General features: G+C 36.2%; 1 protein-coding gene across 5 annotated transcripts in view; it reads right to left on the reverse strand.

Moving 5' to 3' along the window:
• The window catches only part of HELZ (helicase with zinc finger), a 93,235-nt gene that overhangs the window by 63,540 nt on the left and 1,964 nt on the right, over positions 1 to 27,731 (reverse strand). For 2 of the 5 annotated variants that reach the window (XM_075044257.1, XM_075044255.1), the window contains exons 2-7: positions 11,729 to 11,955; positions 9,867 to 9,903; positions 6,438 to 6,562; positions 3,864 to 3,920; positions 2,934 to 2,982; positions 2,471 to 2,546 (exon numbers count right to left, since the gene is read on the reverse strand). In XM_075044257.1, the coding sequence (XP_074900358.1) occupies positions 2,471 to 2,546; positions 2,934 to 2,982; positions 3,864 to 3,920; positions 6,438 to 6,562; positions 9,867 to 9,903; positions 11,729 to 11,938 (554 nt within the window). In that variant the 5' untranslated portion in view covers positions 11,939 to 11,955. Of the gene's footprint in view, positions 1 to 2,470; positions 2,547 to 2,933; positions 2,983 to 3,863; positions 3,921 to 6,437; positions 6,563 to 9,866; positions 9,904 to 11,728; positions 11,956 to 13,380; positions 13,473 to 27,731 lie in introns of all 5 variants that reach the window. The other 3 variants (XM_075044256.1, XM_075044259.1, XM_075044258.1) reach the window with 3 other exon arrangements.

The following is a 27,731-nucleotide window of genomic DNA, read 5'->3' on the forward strand; positions in this document are numbered from 1 at the left end:
CTTCTTTGTAAATGGTGGATCCATCTAAAAGGATCTATTTTTGCAGAGGTTAAGGATTTGTTGAAGTAGGACATTTTTCATTTAATGGCATGTGCTGATGCATCAAAATTAATGATATTCCAAATGCATGTATACAATTTAAGCTTTCTAGTTCTTAGAATTTACTGCAAGCCTGGGCAAATGCCTGTATAACTTGGGAACTATTTTTATAATTAAACTTTGTATTAAACTTATAAAACACAAGGCAGTAGCTGCACCTTCATCATTTTTCAAAACTGAAGCACTTAAAAAAATAGATGACAAAATCAAGAATAAAATGGGGGGTGGGTAAGTTCTGAAGGTACTAAGAAAGTATTGGATACACAGAATAAACATCAGGACAGGAGGCTGGTTTTTTTGTTTGTTTTGCATAAGAATACTATAAAGAGTTGATGTAAGCATCACATTTACTATAAATAAAGCCAGACAGGCTGATCTCTGTCAGGATATTAAGTTTATAGAAACTCTGTAAACATAGCTATATTTTAATTTCATGTGGATATCTATGTATATACTTATATTAAGAATCTCTTCCTACAGTGATGAGTTACTGTAAAAAAGAAAGGATGCACCAAGACTAAATTAATACAGCAAGTCAGGACTCCACATCATTGATGAACACAGCAGAAGGGGATCAGTGACTGAATAACCTTTCCATAGTAAATGTATTATGTAATGTAATGTGAATTAGAATGTGAACTTTGAGCTATGTGACAAAAACAAGTAACACCTGACTATGACATGAAAACCTTGTAGCAAAAGTACCTGGATATCTAGGCCACACTTGTATCAGCAGTTGTAATTTGATTTAGCATACACTTTTCCTTTAAGAAAAGTTTAAGTATTTAAAGGTTTGAGTGCCCAAACTGTAAATAAAATAAGCATGATATATATCACAATGTTATTAAAGGCCTTCTCAAGCTATATTCCTTAATATATTTTAAATGAAAATATTTTTCTTGGCAGTCAATTTCAGTATCTTTATTGTAAATTTTCCAATTCACCATTGCATTAGAATGCCAAAGTACAATTATGATTTTCATGGCCCAAAGTAGATGGAGTGCAAGCATAAAAAATTGTTGACCTGTTCTTATTAGCTACATAGCAGATTTAAAATCAAGTGGTTTTCCTTTCCATTATTTAATAGGAAAGCATATTACTTTAAAATTTGTCATCATTATGCAAGTTTTCCAACTTCTCATTGTTCATACTTTTAACAGACATTTTCTTTCTCATTTTTAGTTTAATACCTCCTGCAATTCCATAGCTTCATTATCTAGAATAAATATGCTGTACTCCTACTGCTTTATGGCATACAGGGGAAAAATAAACCACAGCTTCAAAAATTTGTATTCAGTACCTGTAACTGCCTCCTCATAAGGAACTAAAAATCTTTAGTCCATGGTCAGAATGATACTGTTCATATGGATTTGCTGAGTAAGGCACATCCTTCTCATCGTAAGGGTTAACAGTGTGCATAAAGCTAATTACAGCTTTAGTGGAAAAATGTTTCAGAGCAATGGCTGGAAACATAGCATAGATGTTACTCAACAGAAAATCATCGTGAGCTAAAAACTGTAAATATCTGCTTTTTAAAAATTGCTGAATATGCACCAGATATGATAAAAGTCAACGAGAGTTGCCAAGATTTAGCATCTCTAGAAAATCATGCCAAAAGTAGCTCAAATTCAGCTATTAAGTCATGTCATTTAAAAAGCAGGTCAGATTCCTGCTCATGTTTTTAAAATAATTTATTTGCATCAGTTACATATATGGCAGAATGAAGTGCATAATGATGGTTCCTCCCCATATATATTAGTACAATTTTACGTAAGTAATGACAATTAACACCACAAACTACAGGCAATATTGAGTAGACAACTGAAAAAGACAAGGAGGAGAAACTCCAATACAAGCCATTGGATCTTCAGCAAGGCAATCCACCTCTGTGTATTTAAGCTTATGGAAAATGGAAATAATGAAATCCAGAGGGAAATTTTACAAATTCTTTTTATCCAAAGACAAAGCCCATCTATCAACAAAGCCCATTATATCTGAAGGCATGCACCCTATCTGCTGTCAAAGCACACCTCACTGTGCTTCAGTTTGCTAACACTGTTGTCTGTGGGAACTTTTCACATCTCTGAAATTATACAAATTAGAAAACGTAAGGGAAAAAGACAGATGTTGACTTGTTGCTAGAAAAATGGTCCTCAAACCACTTTCTTATAAAATGGAATCACTAGCTCCATTTTCATAAACTGAAGTGCTTCTGGATAAACTGACCCTTCCAAAAATCTGTGAACAAATCAACTCCTGTTCTAACAAGTACCTTCATTTTCCTGACCTCTTAATCATTCTATCAGCAGCTAAATAGAAGAGGAAACATTATGATCCCTTGGAGGATGTTGATATAAAGCAATGACTTTACCTTTTACATAGCGTATATTCTTCACTGCTTGTGACTCCCCTGGGTGGTGGGCGGAACTGCCAGCCATCCCGGGACCCTGCAGAGTAGTCAAAACTTAGGTCATGTTTCTAATTGCCAAGTATTTCTGAGTCAGATAATAACTGTCCAGGGAACCATATCTCTAAACATCAACCCAAAGTGTATTTGTACACAAGCAAAATTATCCACCAAAAATTTATTTAGAACAAAGGTCAGTTTCAAACAATTTGTAGAATGGAGCAGGCTCTGATACAACTCTTTGACCAATAAATAGAAACTTCTGTCTCCAAATTCAATGATGAGATAATTCTACTTCAGTCCCTGGGGCTCATCATAATAGCCAAGCCCCTTTTTTGCTTTTTGACTACTATGCAGTCCTGAGCATCCAGCAGAATCCAAGTCTTCTTGCTACAAAATGAAGTAGCTTTAGAATTGAGTTACATACCTTCTTCTAAATCTTCTACATGATATCCTGATGTTACTTTACCAGCTGCCTACAGTTATAAAAAAAAAAAAAAACAAAAACCACAATTATAAAGGAACACAAAACCATTTCATCAACAAGAACTGCTTTGGCTTCTTTGCTGTCAAGACGTGTTTTAGAAAAACCAATACAAAAACATTAATCAGAATTCTGAAACCACTTCTAATGACAAACATGAATTTCACATTAACCTAACAACTGGACTGCAGCCGTTGATAAATGGAATTCTGATGGGAACACTGAGTCCACTCATTGTTAGAAGAAAATTTCAGAGATTTTTACAAGACCAAATTCCACCCTGTGATCATTTTATTGTGGAGTGCAGTGAAGTTTTTAAAAGGCCAAAAGTCTAAACTCTTATCAAGATGTCTTTCAGCTTTAAAATCTACATGAAAAATAAAGTCCAAATCAATGACAAACCATAAGGAAAATTAAAACAAAACAAAAACAAACAAAAAAAAATAAAAGAAGTGGCAATTTAATCAATAGATATGACAGATTAACCTCTAATACAAAAAAAGGTGACTGAGAAGGCCTTATATTTGTTAACCAATTTCTTAAGTCATTTTTATTACTTCAGAATAATTTCGAACAGAGAAAAATACAATAAATAAATAAATAAATAAATAATACAGATCTAAATGCTTTGAATTCTTTCTACTTGCTACTTCAAGAAAGTAGCATCCTTCTCTATTTTCTCATACGTCATGCAAGGTTGTGATCAAAGGCTCCTGAATAGGTAGGTGGTAAAGACTGAAAGACCAGTGGAAACAATAATGTTTGAACCAGTGTGTTCCTAGTGAGCCCAGATCTCCTGGGACACATGAAAACAAGCCTTTCAGCTGTTTCAGGTACTGCTCATTATTTTCCCAATAATACGTTCGTTATTACCTCTGTTTCAGCAAGAAGTGTTTTCAGTCGTGTCAGATCTTTAGTTACCATCCCGTTCTGGGGGGAGAAAGAATATTAATACATCAAACACATAAACCTTCACATGCATTAAACCACAGCAACTAAATTCATTTCCCCCCGCACCACCACCAAGGTGAAGGGCAAGAAGGAAAAATGAGTTTGACTTACAATGCACAATTTAAAATGACATACTACATAACACTGAGCAAACATTACAGTGAAAAAGGGAATTCTACACCGGCCAAAACCAGCACTAGATTTACAGCAAGTATCAATACAGGACAATGCACAAGAGCAGCATATGTAGAGAACAACTTGGGGAAAAATATTTACGAAGTTTAGCTGCTACTCAAGACAAATATCAATAGCTACAATACTTACTGATTGCTATCCTCCAGAACAGTACTCTACGTGCTCAGTAGTCATGGGGGCACTATAGCCCAATGGACAAGGACTCAGGAGATCTATGCTCTATTATCAGCTTGGCTACTGGCACGCTGGGTGACCTCAGGCAAGTCACTTCACCTCTCCATGCCTCAGTTTCCCATGTGCAAAATGGGGACAGTCATACTGACCGTCTTCACAGAGCACTTTGTGAGCTACTGATGAAAAGCACTATACAGGAGCCATACGCTATGGTTACTGAAACACTTTGGCTCTAAAGGAATTAATGTAATAAACTTTCATTGCTGTTGCAGTGACGGATTCATTTCTTCTTAAGGATCTAATTTACAGATTACTAATTTCTACAGTTTCATAACTTTCTGCTCTGATGTAGACAATGTACTTTTTGGAGTTTTCACTAAAAAGAAAGTATTAGCCATGCAACTAAAAATAACTGTATATTCAAGTACATCTGAAGTAAAAATCTTTCAAAATTGAACTTATCTGAAATATATAGCTAAGCATAACAATTTCACACTCATGTAAGTTGAAACTTTGGTTAAAGGAACCCAGACCTGTGGTTTTTATTTCAATAATCTCTTGCAGAAATTTAATTAAGTGCTACTACATTTGTTAGAATTCTCCACATTCTGACTATGCTACTGAGCAGCAGCAATTACTCTCTTTGCTGAAAACTTAACACACTCAACAATTCTCACACTTAGGTTTTTTTCAAAATTATTTTTCACTTCAGCAGAAGGCTGCAAATTGAACCTGTTGAGCTTAAACATATTAAGAGCGTAAAAATGTTACCAAGAATCATTTTCTTAAGTCACTGGGGAGGAAACTGGATGGATTCCAATTCTTCAATAAATTCATTCCAAAACTTTGTTTCATTTCTTCTCTCAGACAACAGCATAAGTCAGTAAATCAGCCAATTTTAATATTCCTACCGAAAACAACTGTGTCTAACAACCTAAAGCTTGTAAAAACCTCTCAAACTCTACTTTGAGACAACACTCTGGAATTATATATGAAGCTACCTTTATTTGCACAACAATAGCTCAAAACAAGGGCACTGTATATTTCCTGCAATAAGGAGCTTTTGGCTATTTTACTAATTTTTCCTGAAGGCAAGCTTCCTTCAGCCTCACCAGGAATTTTTCAATGAAACATTTTTTCATTAGAAAACACCAGCTAAACAAAGAAAAAAACCTCCTCTTTATGTAAAAATAGCCAATGGCAGGGCGGAAGGGAATTCAGGATATACACCAGACAGACAAACAGAACTCCCTCTCGAAAACAACCTACTGATTAAGTTAAGCACCAAGATATAGGAGACATGATCCAATTTCAAGGTAACAGATTCTCCTACAACAGTTTCTGATGTCACTTACACATTCCTCATGGTCTGACCAGAGGTGCTCTTGTCTGTGCTATGACCACGTTTCTGGATTTAGCATCACCACCAGTTCATGGTGATGACTGCATGCTATTTAATCTCGATTACAGAAATAAAAAGGACACTATGCTTTGCAGACTTATATATGTCCCTAATTTTCCCCATATGAGTAGTCCCGTAAGACTCAGAACAGTTACTTACATGTATGGGGTTAAAAGCATCTTTGCAAGTTTTGACAGTTCAAGGGTAAAATAGAAGCTTTGAACTCAAACCTTTATCTTTGCCTTGAAATGCAAAGCTTTTTTTTTTTTTTCCTGAAAAGCTTTTCATGCTGTCTTACAACTTATCATGGGCCAGTTATTTAGAAGTCCTATCAGTTATTTTTCTGCTTTAATGGCTAAACTTCCTGAAGCACATCAAAATGGTGTCAGGTGCAACTTAAAAAAATTAAGCAAAAGTTTGAGATTTACATTATTCTAGTCAATGGCACAAATATGCAAATTCTTTTGCATTCCCTGAGGATTCAGAGCCAACAACAAAAAAACTTTTCAAAATCGTAACAACTCTGAAACACTGGTAATGCAACAACCTAGGTATCCTGATGACATGCGTGCCCATACACTTATCTTTGTCTTTTTCATGCAAATCATTTTTGTTGCAACCTGCCAGTCAAACATATGGTCAAAAGTTTGTTATTAAACACATTTTAAAAAAAGGAAATAGAAAACTGCTTTTTAAATTATGTAGATTGCAGCAAACCCACTTACCAGTGATTCACCCATCAGTGATTTGGAAAGAACATTAGACACAATTTGCAGCTTCCCTTTAAGATGCATGCAGCAAAGCACTGCACGGAAAGATCCATCTCCCTTGGCCAGCCCCTCTCCCAGCACTGCAACACAAATCAGCAATTATTGGCTTCATCACAGTATGCATTTAAATAAACGATATACAGTTTTCCTTCACCTTTAACATGAAAATAAAAGTCTGAAACTTGGGTTGAATCCATGGCTTCTTGGAAAGACAAGTCTTGGATGTAAAGGAAAAATTACTTGCTCTTGTCCAATATTAACTTGAAACTTGTCTCCCACCAGCTAAGAAATGCTGTACACGAGCTCAAAAAAGGTTGAAATGTTTACATGCTAAAATAGACAAAAATTAAATATAGGAAGGGTAAATTCAAATATCTGACACAGACACAAAGGACCTCCTCTTCACAGTAAGGGTAAGGAAAAAAAAAGCAACCAACAACCTCTCAGTAACACAAACATGCTCAGGAAGATCCATTCATGCTCACAAAAAGCATGCCCTGTCGTTTCTAAATATAGCTAACCTCCTCGTGGTCAATTCCTGCTACTTTAAAAGGGCTTTTATTCACTTATGCTGTAAAGTGCAGGGGCATAGGAACGATTGTTTGAGTACAGAAATTTACAGGCTCCATGTAACAGAAAACTTTCCTAATGCTTTCTAGCACTGGATCAGATAGCTAGCCACACAGACACTTTCATTGACACTTCCAATAGTGAAAGGATTTATTTCACGATATATACGTGCTTCAGACAAGCAGGAACAACACTTAATCATATAAATATTACCTGTCCAATAAACGAAATGCCAGAGACTAAAAAGCTAGTAAGCTTAGCATGTGAGTTGAAAAGAAGGCTGGACAGTTGTTTAAAATTACAGAATTATAACATATATTACTGTTAGTGCAGGCAACATCAACATCTGTGTTGATACTGCTACTCATGCAGATGCAAACAGCTCCTGTTAGTGCTACAGGAATTTTACATTCACCACAGCTTCAGGATTACATTTTCGAATAATAAAAAGTCCTCACTCAATAGACGTTCACATGGTTAACAGAAATTGCATGAAAGACTAAAGAAAAAAATAGTCCCACAAAACATTTACGTAAAAACAACTAGACATCTCTTCAAAATGAAATGGTAACTAAATCCTGTTTATAAAGTGCCTCAAAGATTAGTCTGAATTCACTACTCTGATGATACTGACCACATTTCTAAAAATAGAGCTTACTTCCCAAATCAGAAGCAGCAGTGCCAGAAATAGCTTTAACATGTCTGACAGTTTGCTATTTTAACCTCAAAGATTAGATGTCCAATTATGATATTTCATATCATTAACTGCATAGTATCACCAAGCTAAAACATACCGTTGCACATAAAAAGTTACACCACATTAACTAGTAACTTTTGGTAAAGATTTGTGGAATAATTTAACAGATTGTAAGTTATCATCATTCCTTGTAACAGTGTAAGCAGCACACTATGAAGAACATGTATTTCTCCAGCTATTCCAAACTGTACTTATCATTCAGGTTAAAATAAAACACTGTCATAGGTATGCAACATGTCAAGTCTTGTAAAAGGCAGAACAGCAGCTTGAATAAAACTTTGTCTATTAAATTGTGAGTATCAAGGAAGTGTGAGTATTAGGTAGTCCATACTAAGGTTGTTTCTTCCCAAGGATATTTCAAACAAAACTAAAACTAAGACCTTTCAGGATCATAAATGCAGATACTCTAAACTGTCAGATGCTGGGCTACAATTGATAACAGCACATCATGAGGAACCACAAACAAATACTTCATTCATATAGTCATAAAAATACAAGGGGTGTATACAAATATACATAGACACACACACAATATTTTTATATACATACATAAATATGGCATCAATAAGTTGAAAAATGTCCTTAGTTTTAGATCTGGATAAAATATTTGCAGAACATGCTGGCATGAATTAAGCAAATTAATATTAAACTGGACACTTTTCTTTGTTATTAATATACATTTGAAACCTGTTTTCTCTATTTAAAAAAAAAAAAGTAGAGATCAGCGCTCCTATTCCACCCACTCCTATGCCCGTCCAGTGAGAGAAGAAAAATAGTTAACATGACAGTTCCTTTGAGATACTGGTAACTGACACATATGCCAAGACAAAGTTTCACAAATGAATGTCACCCATCTACGCCTATGACAAACCCATCAAATCTCATCAATGAGAACGATATTCATTAAACAGCATTCTCCCTCCTACCTCCTTTAACCATCATTCATCTTTCCATATGTGTCTCTCTCGCTTTTATTTGCCATCATGAAAGACAACTGTGAGGTTAGTCAGAACATTACACCCTTCGCATATACCAACATTTAAAAGCAGCAGCTTTAAAAAAAAAATCCAGATTATTTAAGAATGTTCAGCCTTTTTAAATTTGTTAAACTTTCATTTTACACCTACAGAAAGCAAGTTTACTTTTCTTAGTTATGTTTTGTGGACCTTTGCAAGCAGGCTGCAGAGCCCCACAAATTCCCCAGACTATGACTGGAGTATCTATGAAGACAAACGCATTTAAAAAAAAAAAAAAACAAACCACACACACAAAACCAGAAAGGAATGATTTAAAGATTATCATTGCTAGGACAGGAATGTCAGAATAGTTTATCACACAGTCTGTGTAAGAAAACTGTGGTTTGAAGAAACTTCCTTTAAAATTCAAGAGTAGTTAAGGAACTAAAAACCTGAAAGGTGGGATCTACCCACCTTTTCTTTCCAAATCTAACTGATAAGCTCTGTTCCAACGCTTACCAAACTCAGTGAAGAGTTCCCAGTGAGTGCGCTCTACATGAATAACAGAACACTAGGAAGGATTGTTAATTCCTTTAAAAATACCCCGACTGAACAAGGCAGTGAAACATGAAAGGCTCAACTTCAATGTGACACATGCACATTTGGAAGCTTTAACAAATAGGAATAAATGTAAGCACATCATCTTGATTTTCTCTGAATCAAGTCCCAAAATGCAAACCAAAATATCCACCATATCCCTAGGAAGAAAGACGGAACAATCAGCTGTCTTTATCTTCACAAGAATCCTAACACTATCGATTCATCCTACACTTGTATACCAAAATATCTATTAGCCAAATAGCACCACTGTGCCAAAGATATGCATTTGAGTTCTGGTACTTGAATACAAGTTACAAAATAGTGAGAACTCTCAGGGGGAAGAAAAAAAAAAAGTGGAAAAAGTATTATATAGCAGATACATTAATTTTAACTAGGAAAAAAAACGTTAGCAAACTAACAAATCTGGGCATCAGTTTTAAAAATTCAGACAACTGACTGCAATTTATAACACTATGTAATAAAAAAAAGAAATAAGCATACCATGCCTACAGTCTTCATCTGCTTGCCCATACTTTTTCTGAAAGGTAAAACATGAAAAGTTTAAAAATAGCATTATTCCAGTTAGCATAAACAACTACATGCTTGAATTACGAGTTTCTTAAAACTTTTTAGAATCCATTACCTCGTCTTTTCCTGGGTGGAACATGTAAAGAACATCAGTCACATGTCTAATATAATATAATTAATTCTTAGAATGCTGACTTTTTCTCAAATTCTCAGCAAATGAACATTTTAAAAGAGGAACACGAATGGGGAAAGGTATATGTTTTACATGTGTTTGTAGGTGGCTCACACCTAGGAAAAAATACACAAACTGTAATTTTTTTTTTTTTAAACTTGGACTAATATGGTGCTGTTGAAATCTGTGGTATGTATTTTATACTCTGTCTTACCAGTGGTGATTTTAAAAATTACTTGGTTTAGTAAAACAAGAAGGAAAATCTGGAATTTTTTTTTTCTTTTTTTTTTACTTATAAGCCTTCAAGGATGTATATAATTGAAGTCTTTAATAGGAAGGTTTTGATTACAAGTATTTTTCCAAATCCCCTGAAGACTTACTGCAATAATTTCTCTATGATGAACATCCAGATAGGTGCCTCACAGGATTTTCAAAGGCATCCAGGTCAGAAACGTATTAAGTACTGCTAAGCATCTATCTGCATATCGGCCTATGTAAATAATTTTGAGAAGTCAAGTCTGTAGTAACACAACTTCCATTAAAAAAAAAATCTTAGTTATTTCTGAATCTCTTCCCTGAGGAGCCATAAGATAGGTCACATCTTAATTTAAGAAGTTTCCCAATCCTTGTTTTGCACACTGAATGGTCCAATTCAGCTATCTGTTTAAAGAATGCTTAAAAATCCTCCATAATCAGATGGGCAAGATTTATCTTAAAGCTGCCGAGCAAAGTCTTACAACTTGGCCAAACTTTTTCCACATGGGATGAAACTGTTCATATCCAATACACTAAGATTTGAGATGGACAAGGCCCTTGTAAATTTGTAATAACGTTTCTAAAACAGAAAGGTAAGGAAAATGGTAGGTGCATTAAGCAGATTGTAGATTTATTCTTAAGCACTGTAATGTCCATTCCTTTAAGAAACTGTAGGGCTCTGATGCTTTAAAGGAAGGACACGAATTTGACAATGGGATCACCTATAATTTAGGGTTATGCCTCTGTAAAGGCTTGTAAATGCAAGGCAAAAGACACCAGTTTTCCCATTTCCATTAAAAATTTGCCAGAGCCTAAAAGTTACATATTTCACCAGATATGCTCTAGCCTGGCCATGGAAAACTAGTATATTATCAAGTAGTAAAAGACTAATGTTAGGTCTATGCAAATGGAGCTAAATTAGGTAGGAACTGGCTAGCTGAATTCTGGCATTTCTTAACTTTGAGTGTTTAGATTTGCAACCTTAAATTTCATACTCTTTAAAGATAAGGTAATTTGGTACGTAATTCAGCATAACTAGTCAAGCATAACACCCTAAAGCCTGATTTTTTGCCTTCCTAAAATATATTTAAAAAAAAAAAAAAACACAAAAACCCCACAAACGTTTTGGTTTGTCGTTTGTTTTTTTTTTTTTTTTAAGTATTTTTCTTCATTCTTTTAGAGAACTGTGATTCAGACCCAGACTACTTAGAGGTCCCAATCCTGAAAAATAAACAGATCAGGGAAACCTGCAAGACAGAAGCCTCATATATGCTTTAGCAAGAGGGATTCTGTGGCAAACCAACATGCCAATCACAGCAAAACTCTAAATTTTATTTAAATCTTGACGGTACAAGATATTTGATTGTTCTTTCCAGTTCACTAGATACTATTAAAGAGTCACACTCACAAGTTGTAAAAAGGAAGCAATTCTATACAGAAGAGTCTCGATTTTGATGCGGTCGATTTCTGCCTGGCATGCCTCCGGGAGGTGAGCTGGGGGGTACTGGCTGAGGGAAAGGAGAGCCTCTGTGCAATGCTTCACTGCCACTTCATAATCCTGCTGCTTAAGAGATTCACATGCTTGTTCACATGACTTCTCTGGTCTTCTGTCTGCCATGACTCAGGGACAGAATCCTAGAGTGGGGGCAGAGGGGATGATAAAATGTTGGTTAGCTGTATAATGGCAGGACAATTTGCCAACCAACTTCCATTCCCACCTCAAGGTGCTGTATCACATCCCCTTCGTTTTATGCCATTCGCATTTCCTATCCCAAGCTTTCTCACTAACCTACCTCTTCCCAGTCTTTTCTCCATCGCTCCCAGCTCTCGGTTTTGATTCTAATTCAAGAAAGTATTTAAGCCCATGACTGATATTAAGAATAGAAGTAGTGGTTTCAAATTTAAAGTCAGCATGGATTTAAGCACTTTGCTACATAGAGGCTTTTGGGTCTTCACTGGCAATGTGATCTTTGCTTTGGAAGCAATACAACTCATCCGCCAACTGCTCTTTCTCCGAGCCTGCAGCCATTTACTCCAAAACACCTTCCTCTTCAAAGCACTTCTCACCTATGCTCAGGGGAAGGAGCCGCTCTCTCCGGCTGGGTGAAGCACAACAGGGATGCTCAAGGATGAATGAGAAAGAACAGGAGGTCAACAGGAAACCACCTGTCTCTTCCTTCAGTTGCTTTATTTCCATTTAAGCCTGAGAAAGTCTAGATATCCCTGCCACACCAACACCTTTATGCAGAACTTGGGGGGGAGGGAGGGGTGGGGTTGAAACAGTTTTTATGAAAATCTGTATAAAAGACAGACAACATTACCTGCCAATAAACTGAGACAAATGGTTATCCACAATCTAAAGCACCAACAGAAAAGCAAAGCACTTCTATAGCCCATGTCTACATTCTCTCTTCATTGACATAATATTTAAATAGATGATACACATCCCTAGAGACGTACTTTAAAGCTCACTTCACAAAAATGTGTTCTGGTAACTGAAAGAGGAAAAAACATGAGTTCTCATTTTCATTTTTAGCAAGCAGCATACTATCAGTATTTGTGATTATATATTGACTATTGTGATTGTCTCAAATAACTATCTTTAGCCCACTTTCACTGCTAAAAACTTCCTTTGTACTTGGTATTTTTAAGTGTTTAAACAAACTAAGGTAAAGTAACTTCAAGAAGTTAATCAGAAGGTCTAATAAATGCATTTCCTTATATGAAAAATAATTCACTATCCCACTTTTCTCATTAACATATGCCTAAGCCAATATACAGTAGAAATGTAAACAAGACTTTTCATATATTATGTGACAGTGTTCTATCTGCTCCCTTCCATTCTTAAAATTTTATTTCCAGTATCAATACAGAAATATAAAGAAATATAGATTTTTCAAGACAACCACCTTTCGTTTTATACCATTCATATAAAAATTTCTTGTACAACAATGTATCTTCCCAAAAATGAAGGGACACAAGCATGGATATTTTGCAGTTATCCTGATACAAATCTGTGACATATGCCTCTTTCTTAATAATGACCTTGCAAAATATTACCTCATTCATCCAGGTATTTCTTTTTCTGCTAGAAATGAGTTCTCATTTTCAATCAGAATAGGAACAAGCAAGCAGGTTTTGCATTTCCATACCTAAGAGTAAATTCATTCATGAAGTAATTCTATTAACATTAAAGACACTCAGCTGGCTTACTTAAGCACATATTTTCAATTATATAAGTGTTATGTATTCTTAAGCTGTTTATGCAAGGATCCTTTCTTGCTACAACTAAAAATTACATTGATTTCCATTTCACTAACATTTTAGGCCACTGCGAATCTTGCAAATCTAGGATGTGGTTCAATAGTAATACAATAGTTGATGTTTTTCTCACATATATTCTGTTTTCCTCCTAAGGGACTGAAAGAGAGGATTTCATGAACTCTGCTGTACTTTTGATTTCCTCACTTCCTGGCTGACATGTAACCAAAATTCGTTTGACCAAAAGTCTGAGCAGAGCTTCTGTGTGTTTATTCCCGAAGAACTGATTATACACAGATCCCAGCATAACTGACCTGGCCAGCATAACTGACAGGCATTTGAAAGCTATGTTAACCAGCCCTTCTCCAACATGGCACCATGTAAAAGAAAAACATGGTACTTATCAATTGTCTTATGCTGGCTGTTTTGAGAAATATTTAACTAGTCTGTTTGAGGAGAAGCTGTATTCTAGATGCCCAGACCTACTGTACTACAAAGGCCACACAATTTCTCTGGTCAACTTGAAGACTTAGAGAACACTTCAGAGGACATAACTGACCCTGAGCAAAAACCTGTGGATTAAGTTAAGGAGAGCCAAGAGAAGTCCAGACCAGGCTGTTTGGATAACTGGGCTAAACTGAGACACACTATGGGTATTTCAGAGTGTAATTAAAAAAACCTCTGAAGTCACAGTATATGGGACACAGTGATAGATAAGGAGCTGCTGCAGTGTAATTTTAAAAAAAAAAAAAAAAAAATCTAATCCTAACAAAGAAAACCAGTATGTGGAAAATGATACATTCAGGCTCTCAGATTTCATTTCAATTCCATTTATATCTATGCATGCAGACACAAACATGCACATTTACTGGATATTTGCACCATCTACTTCAGACTCCAATCCAGGTGCTCTAAACTGTTCCTTGAAGGCTCTTCCTGCTGACTCTTTAAAAACCCATGCTCCTAGTTGCAGTCCCCTCGACTGTGCCTAAATTAGCAACTGAGACTAGATTTTGTGAATGCGAATTACAACCATGTTTTCCTAAAATCTAGTCTATTGTAGTACCTGACCTACCCAAGTTTAAAATTATTTCAGAACGGTTAAAATATTAACAGCCAAGAAATGGAGACACTTGTCAAAAGAAATTTGAGTTTTATAAATGTTTATTTTCAAAAATTTCAAATGTAAAACTGGAATTTCTACATTCACTCCAAGAGTAGAAATTATTACAGATCAACACTGAAAGCTAAAGTGTCACAAGGTCTGTGCTATACTCCCAACTCTCTGCAAAACTGAGCAAATTACTTATGGACTTCACTTATTCCATCTGTAAAACTGAGATTAAAATCCTAAGCATGAAACAGAACAAATGTCAGGATTATTCATTTTCTCAAACTGGCCTGGAAAACCACATGCCAGAAGAGTTCTAAATTCAAATTTGAGTAACAATTTATTCAAACAGCAAAGTTCAAAATTTTGAAAAAACAGTAAACACTCATATTCTCACTATCTAAAGTTACACATCTAAAATAGGTGGACCTACCTTAGAAATACAGGCATAATGCCTTATCAACAGAGTCTTTATTATCAGTGGTCAATTCAAAGCATTTCTTAGCTTTGAATCATCTCACAGCAGCACCACTGCCTACAGAAAGGCTCCCAATTTATGCACTCAAATAAAATATTTAAACCCAGCACCTGTGAATTCCACCTGGTATGACAGTAAGCATCATGTTGACTAGAGCACACACAGAAGTTTACACAACTCTTCTTCACTGGCTAATCCAGAAATCTAACCCTGGCATTATACTTTGTACCTCCAAAAACTCCTACCTTTAAGTAAAAGAAAACTTACTGATCTTACATTTCTTTGAAGGTCAAGTTGTGCTCAGTTTAGTTTCCACAAAATATCATTTTAAAGATCTGGTTAGTTCCAACTGGTGTAACTTAACCTTGGTGGTTTTTTCAAGAACTGTGAGGGATATTTTTTTTTTCCCCTACAACTAAAGATTTTCAGGCTCAATATTCCTAATGAGTATTTCGCCTTCTTCCCAAAGGGATTTTGTAAATAAACATGAAAAGAGTAACTAAAATCTAACTTCCAAATAGTACTGTACATTTCCCCTCCAGAAGTGCAGAGGGGGCTGGGAAAGGCAGAAGGGACAGCTTGAGGAGGAAGAGCAATAAACAATGTGATGTACACAGTCATTTATTTTCAAGTAAACATTATGCCTGCTTGGTGCACAGGAGGCTTTTGAAGCCACAGTCTGATGAGTCCAACTTGAAACTAAAAATCAGTGTAGGAGGAGAGAACATCGTGAACTAAAATTTTAGTGTTTCACAGTGGTTTAACTCATGACTGTGCACTTTCATGCTTCACAGCTTACCAATGTATTTTATGGAATCAAAGAGTTTGATTTAAGATACTGATAAGTTAAAGCATGTGACAGTTTCTAAAAAATTTCAAACAGATGCTTTTTCAATTCACTGTAAAGCATCTAGCCAGATAACTCTCGCTGTACTTCATAAACAAACAGATTAGAGGGCACAATGCTGTTCCTATTAATGTTACTGGCAAAATTCCCAATGTCTGCCAAGACAGAAGGATCAGATCCAAGGTCTCGCATGCCAAGCTGACAAACAGTAGACAAGTCAGTAAATATTTGCATATTTTAACCAGACATTAACATCTCTTTTAAAGATTTATGCTAAAGCAATGATGTTCAACTTGCAGTCCTACAGTGAGACTGGTAGGAATTTACTGTCAATTGAATATACTTCAAGAGCCACATCCTGGGATTCACTAACTGAAGCAAATGAATGAGACCCATTGCCATGGGGAACATGCAGGGGAAGAGCCTCTCCAGCTGCCTCCCATTACAATCCATAACCCTTCAAACAGTTCTGCTCTAAGAAATAGGCACCCAAATATTCCTTGCCAAAGCTATTCAGCTGTGTCCTCCTGTTAACAGCCTACTGTATTGCAGGAAAGGAGAGGAGAAGAAGGGTTTGCCATTCCATTGCCTATTGCGGTCAAGCTGGCACAGGTTCAGAGAAAGCAGGGCAGGAATTCAACTCATCCTGCCCCTCTCTAAGGAAATGTGTGCGGTGACCACACTGTCTTTCCTAACCCTTTGTGATTTTTCAGCCCTTCTCACAAATTGGAAAAGCTGGCCACCAAACTGGACAGAAGTTTTAAACGTAATAAATTCAGGTAATACATCAAGAAAAGACAGCTGTTTTATCATAACTTCCCAGCAACTTCCTTTAAGAGGCAAGAAGAGACCTACTAGATCTGTTTTTGAGGCTGGTTGCTCTGCTGTCCTTCCCCAGTAACTTTTGAACTTCAAGTCAATTGGAACTGAATTTCACAGAAGTCTAAAGGGTCTTGAAGATGCTGCAATTTTTATGAAAAATATGTAACAAGACAGATAACAGAATCAGACTTTATAGGTCCACCCAGGGAAAGGATGTTATAATTCAGCCTCTTATTGATACCAAGACATCAGTTACCCATCAATTACTGCCATGTGCTGCCATTTACCCAAGGAGAGAGAGCGCTGTACCAAAATATCACTCACCAGTAGAAGAAAAACCTTATTTATCTTTCTTGCCCATAATGATAGAAGCCATAAACTGCATTCATTAACTTAATTGCTCAGGGATCCATCCGGTAGTTTCCAGGTTTCACTAAAGCAGTTTCCAAACTTCTCAAGACTATAGACATTAGCAGTACACATCGCACAGCTTTTTGAAATTTGTTACTGAAAATTGAGATGTAAGCAATACATATATGAAGGCCTCAAAAATTTGTTGTTTCCATAATACAGAAAAGTAATATTTGGGAAGTTAGAAAGTTGCTACAGACACAATCCCTGTGACTGAAGAGTCTTCTAGTTCCCTCTCACTCAAAATTATCAGGAAAAGACTGACAAGATACTTTAATTTACACAGGTATGGAAAGATCTGGGTTCATTATTAATAATCTGGCTTAATTACAATACATTGAGTAAACTACACAATAAAAATTTTAGCTAATATGAACATGCCAACATTATAGTTAAAAATGATGGGTCACTGAAATTCAACTATCAAGACTCTGCAAACAAACCACATTTGTCAGTCTACATACTAAAATAGGGAATAATAATACATTTTTCTACTGTTACATCATATTATACAGTTGCTCTGGCATCTCTAGTGATCCTATCCTGAGGCATGCTTGCACCTCTAGATGTTATGTAATTGTTGTTGTAGTACTCCAAAATACCACTCAAGTACCTTTAGATTACTAAATTAAGATTAAACACCGATTTATTTTCCTTACCTATAGTGATAGAATAAACTTATCTTTGCCTTAAGACAAAAAAAAGCATTTTATTCAAGCCTCCAGGAAGGAATAAAATACAGCTGCACAAAACACAGAAGCCACTTACAGACACAGAAAAAAATGCACTTTCCTAGTGTCATGACATAAATCATAAACAATCCCACACTCAGAAATCATTTAATAAAGTGAGAGTAGATAATGATAGTGCACTATACCAATGTGAAAGACTGAGCAGAACAGAGAGAAAAACTATGGTGCATCTTTCATGTGCAAGGTGCAGAAGAGAATAACATAAAAGGTGCTTTGCTTTTTTTTATTTTAAGAAAAATATAACAGCAGAGATCTTATGCACTCATTTACTGCAATTATGGCTGAAATCAGTAATATTAGTTATACACGGTGCTCAGAAATGTACTGCACACCTTACAGAACAAATACAAAAGTCTCCACCCTTGAGAGAGGACAATCTAATCAGTTTTCTGAAATAACTGAATTACTCTGGTTAATGTTGTACAACTCCAGGCAAAATGACCCTACTTTAAATTCCAAAAATGATGTTAAATCTTAAATGGAGCATACAGAATAAGGAAAGCTTATTTCAAGGTTTTATTATATAGCATAATAGCAGCAAGAACTTCTGCTACATGGCCTCTATGGAACACGATTTCATTGCTTGATTTCAGTCAGGAAGGGCAAAAAACAGGAATTAAAAGGTTCATGATGCCCCCTACCATTAAATACTTAGATTATCCTTGCATGTTGACAAACCAAAGACAGCACCATAAATTGGGAGGACAAGTGATATCTGGCCACATAAATGGAGCCTTGAGTCTGATCCTGTAAACTTGACGTATAGAATAAACACATCCACATTTACTGAAAAAGGAACAAGTGCCTGTGGGTGGTTTACCATTCACAGTATAGCAGCAATTGAAATTAAGAGCAAATGCCTTCCGCATCTGGACCCTCTGTTCTTTAAATCACTTTACATACATCACAGATAGTAACAAGTTAGATTTCATTGCATGTCAGTTATGATTTTAGTACAGACACTTTATTAAGTGATTATTAACACTTTATTACCTTTACTAATCTCTTATTTTCATTTTGGAAATAGCAGCAGAAAGAACAACCTATGCAGCCAGCAGCAGCAACATTTACACATGCACAAACTGGCTATCTTTGGCTCAAAATCTGAAAACTCATGGCCTCAGCACTTGCAATGACCCCATCCACCACGTAAGTATCCCCAATATCTTCATTTCTTGACTTTAAAATGATCCTTTTTCCACACAACTGTCTGAAAACATTACCTATCTTGATGAAACTAAGCAAAATACACGGCAGGTGAAAGCACAACATCTACTTGGCATGTACTCCCTTTGTCTGAAAGCCATCCATAACTGACAGACACAAGATTCCTAGTTACACAAAGCAAATATATATACATACTGCATTCATTAAAATTACAGTACAAATACTACCACTTTGATACTCAAAGGTTGTGTAATGACAAAAGTATCTGTACAAGCTTATGTTGGCTCTCCTGTGTGTCTGCATTATGATATAGCCTTAACTGTATTAGTCACATACCACATTTTCCAAGGGCTACCTGGCAGAATGAGCAGGCACAACAGAGGCTGCCTGCTTAATGGACATCTAGTTAAATACTTCAGCATAGGGCCTAAGGCCTTATTTACTGCATGCTACTCAAATCGCATTCTCAGGACTGCATCTTAATGTTTTCATTAACTTTCAATAATGCTTACGAATACTGTGACCAAGCACTTCACAAGTATTAAGAAAATATCTTCACCCTTCTGACATAATTCCCATTTTACAAAGAATTAAGACATTAAAACACATTAAAGCCAAAAGTTTCTATAAACTTCTTACATTCTGATTAAGACAACTAAAAGTGATTTTTCCCTGTTATGCTCTGCCCTGTACTATATAGCCATTCATATGATCAAAGCAGAACACCCAGTGTCTGCAGAGTGACTTATGAGTATTCAGCATTTCTCTACGTCACAACATGGGAGCGTTCATTAGAAATACAGAAAATGAAGTGTAGGAAAGACAGGGCTTAAGTATGATTTGCCTTTTTTTTTTCTATTCGCTACTCCATTTCTGAACCACTTTCTAATTTATGCAAATAGTGAAACTGTATTCCAACAAACAACTGTATTAGCATTATAAAATAAATTATCTGTACCCACACATTATAGCCTCCCTTCTACTTCTTTCTTTCTAACACTAATATTTTTCAATCTCAATCTCCTTGTTCAGCCACATTTATTCTACATATCCTGCAAAAAACTGCATTTTGCACCTCCTGTTTAAATCCAGTCACTGCTTCCTCTGTGCTGCATGAAAGTAGAGCTGGTAGGAAAGAGGAACTGGCTATCGGGAGTACAGAAGGGGAATTCTCTGTGCTCTCATTTTTGTCCAGATCATACCAGGAAGGAATGCAGAAGCCCTAGCCTTCAAATTGGACAGAAATCCTATTTAGCTCAGGCTGAAGTATATTCACTGCAGGGATGATCTTTTAGATTTGTACTAAATGTTGATTTGACCAATGCTGAACAGATTTTCACAGGGTTGATAACAAGTATATCCTTGGCAGAAATGTGGTACTATACCACATCTGAACTTTTTACAAAGCAGAACTATAGGTCATTAGAATTCTCTTCTATTTTGTTCTGGACATAAGAATATATTTTTTGCTCAATTTTTAGTAAAGACTGAATCATGTTGGCAGAACCCTCCAGTCCATCTACAGAACCCAAAAAGTCAGACTGTGATAGACACCTACCATGGGAAATTTCAACCCAAATAATTAAAATTTGGCAAGTAATAACGAACTGAAATGAGGAGTATGTCATAGTAAGCATCAGGTAACATAATAATAGGTGGTGTTTCTGCCCCACCTAAAGTTCTTTTGGCTCCTTCATAGAAAATCTTCACGTAAACAATCTTTCATAATAACTGATTAACAGCAGCAGTTGGTATTCCATATACCTATATATTCTTACTGCTTTTTGAGAGCAGAGTTTCTCACTCTTATCCAAGATGAGGGCATTTTAATTGAAATATTGTCCCATGGTTACCATTTTATCCCCATAACAACATCACCAATTACTTACTTTAAAAAAATGCATTAGAAAAGTAATTTAATCTTTGCTTCCCTTAATGAAATTTGCCAGAGAAAAACAAAGGGAAAAATCAGCACTGTACGACCAGCCAGCTCTCCGTGGAGCAGCACCAACCTACAAGTCTCAAACTCAAACACACTTTGCAAAGAATACAGCATTCATATTCTAAAAGCTGTTTTAAACCTCATAATCCACAACTTTATAAACTACTTGTAGCAGAACCTCCCTTTTAAATACTTGAATAACAGAACATGGCCATGTTTCTGAGTGCACATTTCTCATTATAGTGTTTAGTAATAATTTTGACCAAAAAAAAGTGAACACCATTAATCTTAAGGACTTACACAGTTATGCAATTACCGATATTCTTCTCCGCTGAGTCATAAGAAATGCCAAAAGTCCTTTTTGAGAAATGTCTGCTGTATGACATATAGGTACATCTGTGTATGTGTGACTAAACATCTGTCACCTAATTTTCAAAATGCCAAGCAAGTACAAAACTGTGTTCCCAAGGAATGCAAAGCAGAGTCAAGGAAGATTCCCAAGCATAATTTCAACACAAAACACATATCAGAATGTTTACAGATGTATTTCATAAGTTTAAATGCAACACATATCACAAAGTTTCCCACATGCTCACTGAATTTGCCACTAACACAGCACTGTCTTCAGAGAGCACTTGACCACAGTTCATTTGCCAAAGTTCACCAATTTTATCAGACAGAATCAAAACTAGCAGTTCCTAACCTTCAGTCTTGTGTTCAATTCACAGCTTCCTCTAATACAGCTGTATTTGGATTTCAGCAATAAAAGTATTCTTAAAATGAAGAAATTATTTCCTCACAGCATATCCCCTTTTGGAAAACCCTGTGCAAACTCCAAAGCTCAGTGGGTTCAATCCAAGTTTTTTCTTAACAGGGATATCATAGCGATGCTGAAACAGTCTTTCCTCAAATGTCAAACTTTCATTTTCATAGAAGACCTTTCTCCACTCTTGACATGTCCCAGTATTGCAAAGCAGCACACCCCTATGACTAGGAGACCTATCTGAAGAACACAGCTTTGATCACCAGTGCAAATGCAGATGCTACAGGTATATATCACAGTTTTACAGTTGGATTGAAAAAAAAAAAAAAAAAAGCCCTATGTTCATTTTGTTTGACATGCAAAATATGAATCACTCTTTAAATCCATTCAAGAGGCAAAAGAATGTAAAAGTCTTCATGCTGAATATCAGTTATATTGCACAGTTATAGTGAACAGTTCACAAATCGAACATAGAAATAAGCCAGAAAGTTGTGTCACAAAACAGGAAAATCTTCTTTCAATATACCTCAGTCTTCATTGCAGCATTATAATGAACTTAAATTTATTATAGTAGCGAATAATACTGTGACTGAGTTTTTTCTTACGCATTTATACAGTGCTTAGCACAAAAGGGTCCTACCATAACAGATTTAATAACACAATCATGCCACCCACAGATACTCCAAACACATCTTTCCCAAAACCATACCTATTATGTAACTGCATATGATATTTTTGTGTGCTGTTTTGAAAGTTCAAAGCAATAACTAACCTCCACCACTAGAAATTGCTATCTTTCTTGGAAATAACCTTTGAAATTCATTTTTACATGACTGTGCTTCAAATGGTTTGGCATAATATAGTAAGCCTGATTTGGGGAGTTGTCTTCTAACTCTGTATTTTAATGATATTAACCCTTCTGTATCCGGATAATGCTTTTGTAACGTCCCTGTTTCCTCTCCTCAAATGCACAAACATGACACTACCAATAGGTTCAATTTTTAGACCCCTCCTGGGAATAGAATATGGATTCCCAAGTTCTCCTCACACAGCAAACCCTATGGGCAACAACATAACTTGTATCCAACACACCGCAAGTTCCCAATGGCATTCACCCTACTCATTCCTTTTGAAATGAACATTAGAGATTCAGTCACGTATTTTAAACCCCACTCAAAGAACAGACATCAGCAGGAATGAGTAACGATCCTACTGTGGTTAATGGCATAATTCTGACAAAACTTCGGAAGAAGAAAAGCGGTGTCTAGCCCAGCCAAACAAATATAAACAAAACTACAGCCAAGTAGTATCAGTCAGTTCAAACGACAAAACAAATGTCCTGCACCATTCCAAACATGTGAGTGTCTTAAGATATGGCCAGAGTAGTTACCTCAAAACCATCAGCACAAACAACTATAATCAAAAACATCACTTCAATAAAATACCCACAGCACTCAGCTACAACACTGTGTTAGCACAGATTCAGAAGTATGCTAAAAAAAAAAGCATTCCCCTTAATGACCTCCCTTTGTAGACAGTGAGAAAAGCCCAACAAATTCTGGGTCCTGAGATGGCAGGGAAGCAGATGCAAGGCAGCTATCGTGGCTGGTCAACAGTATTTGGGAATCCCAGATAGCTGATGGGGAATTTAGTTGAGAGCAGCAAAGGAACATTACTTGGGAAGAAAAGCACGCTGCCTGTCCCTGTCCCCCCCAAATTATCCCAGGATAAAATGAAGTTTTCATTTACAAAAATACAGATTATCTTACATTAAGTGAGAAGCTATATAAGGAAGAAGCATTACTTTATATGCAGCCAAAACCACTATGCTTTTCATTTGTGGCATTCTCCATTTACTATATCCACAAAGATTTGCTACTTTCTTGGTCTGCTGATCCACTAAATATTTTCCAGCAAATTAAACACTCTTGCCGCATTACTAACAACCAAGATTCTCAAAAACAGCTCTTGTTGTGTTACGTATTTTGCTTTTGCCATGGGGTCTGAAAGGCTCTGAAAGATCTTCTAAGCATACTTAAGCAGTGTAATTTTTAGTGGTTTGATGAATCCAGTATTTTTGCTGTATACAACTATGAAAAAAACCCCAACAAACAAACCTGGTGAAATTCACAGACTGAAAGATCATTTCTAAGTAACACTCACCCTAACTACCATAAAATCAGCTCAGACGAATCCACACACTGCTCACATTTCTATTCTCCAATTCCTGCCACTCCAACATTCAAAATTTCGTACCTAACATAATACTACTACTCTTTTTCTTCCAGTGTTTAGTCATTACAGCTCTGAGAATCATTAGCCTTCCTTCTGCTTACAAAACAGGAGAGATCATGAAATATATTTCCCCAAATAGCATATAAGCCAAAGATTAAAAACATCCACCTCAGTCACATAATTCTTCATGCAAGTGGTACTTCCTGAGACTAACAGAAACAAATCGCACAACAGTTTACAGTAACATCTCCAAAACATCTCTTTACATAAAATCACTTACAAAAACTCTTGCTACCAACGCAGCAGCACTGTATACCTACTGCTTTTTGGAAAAGCTCTATAGTTCAGTGTTGTTAATTCTAAATTACCTTCTTGCTAAAATACCAGTCTTCTAATATCTGACAAAGACTCCACGCCACTTAGAAAATTTGGTAGTTTGTACTCATTAGAAGTAGGATGGGGCCATAGTAACCACTCAAACTTTTTAGTCATGAAATGGAACCTCCCAGTATAGTAAAACTACATTTAAGAAGGAAAAAGATTTAAATCCTTGATTTCTTATCTGGCTTTCCTGTCCAAAGTTTGCAATTTGGTATTTTGGAGGACTCTGAGAAAAGACTGGATAAATAACCAGCACATTTCTATTAAATTTATGACAATTAATTTGCATAAGAAATTGTAGAGAAATATTTGGATATTATGTTGTAGCCACATTAAGTATCCTTTAACTCCAACTAGCAGTGCAATAGAAATGCAACAGAAAAACAAATTCTCACCTATGGGTTATTACAATCCTCCTGCTTAAATTTCTAAGCACTTCTTTTCCTACAGTAATATTCACTTTTCTGTGTGTCTCAGACACGAGTAATTGCTTCTGGTTGAAGCCTCATGTTGCAAACATTTGTGTGAAGAGAAGACGAAAGCTCAGTAAGCAAGACTGGTTTTGAATAAGGAACTCGAGTTACATATCAATACTATCCTAATAAAATCACCAGAAGCTGGCCTGTGCCTGTGGAGTGGTCTGACCTTGCAGACTCCTAATTTCACTATCTATAAAGTTTAGTTATTTCCTTCCTCCTCCTCCAAAATAAATACTAGGAGAAAACAAGTGTTTACTTTCCCAGTCAAAATCTCCAGAAGACCAAGCATTCCTTCATTTTTTTTAATTCCATACCAATGCCGTGTGCAAACTTCTAAAAAAGCAGTCTCTTTTTCCATATTCTCTCTCTTTTCTTCCTTGCTGAAAAAAGCATGACAATTGCAGAAGTCTACCAAAGGCAGTAAGAAATCAAACATATAAAGTATGATGTCTTCAAATATATGTCATTGATACACATAAACACAAGCGCTGACTACTGCCAAAGGCCACAGAAGAAATAGCAAGACAAACAAGAACAAAAATAGGAAGGTCTTGTTTGTTCTGATAATCTAACCCATACTACTTCCATTTAAAGGGGAAAAACACATATACCATGTAGTGATAATGGGATCTTGCCTTAGGACCTCAACAAGAGAGGTGAGAAACGATTAAACACTTATAATACGCAAGCAGGGGAAGATTGGGAATACAAAATTTGCTATTTTCTCCCCCACAATGACCCACTAGCAACCTTGCACAAAGAGGAACACTGAGGATCTGCTTCCAGGAACAAGCCTTTAACAACGCTAGGAAAAACCTAAGGACAGGATTCACGTTTACTAGGATTCTTGGCCTACTGATCCCCAAGGCAGGGGGAATGCCAGCTGTCCAACTACTCTATCCCTAAGCTAGATCAGAATGACACCATCCTTCCTTCTTGTTCTCCAAGCCAGCTCCCACGGCTTTCCCTAGTTATTCAGGCTGTACACAGGGGACAGGATTTAAATGATTACAAAAGACTTTTCTAATTTAGATTTCACTCCTGCTACCAGACCTATTAGGTACCACCAACCTCAGGAGGGAATGCCAGTGAGGTGAAAGATTCAAGGGCTTTCAACTAATAATCTGAATTGCTCCAGCAATTGCTTCTGCCATTACTAAAATCAAAACACCTAGAATAAAGTGCAGGAGCAAATGTAAGATGGTAGTAAACAACGAATAAAAAGAAAAAAAACCCACGCTAAGTCAGAAAGAATATCCAACTATAATTGCAAAGGGGATTTTAGTAACAAAAATAATTGCCAATGACGGAGAAAATATTTCATCAGACTACTAAATTAACAGAGTTGGAAAACATTAGTAGTAATATTGCCTAGCTCTTACATAGTCCCTTTCATCCACAGGCATTAAGACTCCTTACAAGTTGGTAAGATTCACTATTCCTATTTGAAATTCCTTCAAAAGGAAGCATAAACAGGTGAAGTGATTTGCATCAGGCTGTCCACATCTCTCAAGCACTAGGCCTGTACCCTATCCACTTGGAAATATTACCTTTTCAAACCTTCCAGACCCTGTTACTTAGATTTTTTGAGATAGGAATTTCTCCATGAATCTAACCTTCAAGCAGAAGCCCTCTCCAAGCTACAACCCTTCTCCTACTAATACAGATCCCAAAGCCCAGGAGCAACTTCTCTGAAACCAATGAGATTTTACAAAGGGAAAGGATCTTCCATGACAGATCAAGAAGCAAAACTGGAACAAATTACAGATTAAGATGCTGTTTCCACATCTCCCTTTAATTTTTAGTCTGCTGGGGTGAGACTAAAACAAGTCACCTGCCCCCTCCAACCCCCTCCCCCAAAAAAACAAAAACCCAACCAAAAAAAAACAACGAAACCAGCTATTACAACCTTTCAAGTCCTAGAGCCATCACTTTAATAAGCCTCTTTCATAGAAAAATTCATCTGGCTCACTTAAAAAGGCACGGTGTCCATGTGAATTAAAGGAGGGGAAATACACACTGTACGTTTCATAAGTCAAAAAAATTCACGGAGGTGAGGAGTGATAATAGAAATGTGATTTCAGCTAGGAAAAAAGAAAAGTAATTTCTGCTTTCATAACAAATTACAAAGAGAACTCAATTTTATCAGTAATAACACATAAAATGTTCCTTCACTTGCCAATAAAGAAAAACGGTTCTGCTAATTAAAGTTCAACAAAAAAAGCTTAACTCAGCTTTCACCACTCACAGTTTCTGTGCTGTAAAAGCTAAGCCTACCAAAGTCTGATTGACCTAAGAGTGAATCCCTCGGTTTGCATCCCAAGGAGGGGGAGGGAAGGTGGTGGTCACTTGTACACTTTCCCCTCATCTAAGTTTCAACTGCACATTCAAAATCAGCTCCTCGCTGCAAAGGACCAGCAAGCTGCCCAGTGTCCCCAGACTATTCCAATCAAACAAGATTTGCCATTGAAAAAAAAACCCAAAAAACAAAACCCAGAGTTTTCATCCACAATCTGCTATGACTCAAAAGTACTGAAACAATCGAATTTAGAACACATTATTTTAAAACCTCCTTGTTCTACCAATCAGTCTTGGAAAATAATGCAAACTTGCCAAGTAACACTTCATTTAATTTGTTGGGGGGCGGGGGGGAGGTGTTCTTAATTTTACAAAGCAATATGTCTTTTCTTCATATAAATGAAGGAGGGGGGATATTTTATCCTTTGCCTTGTTTAAATTATACTATTTATTAAGAACAATGA

This window comes from Buteo buteo, chromosome 13, assembly GCF_964188355.1.
Source record: "Buteo buteo chromosome 13, bButBut1.hap1.1, whole genome shotgun sequence".
Lineage (NCBI taxonomy): Eukaryota > Metazoa > Chordata > Aves > Accipitriformes > Accipitridae > Buteo > Buteo buteo.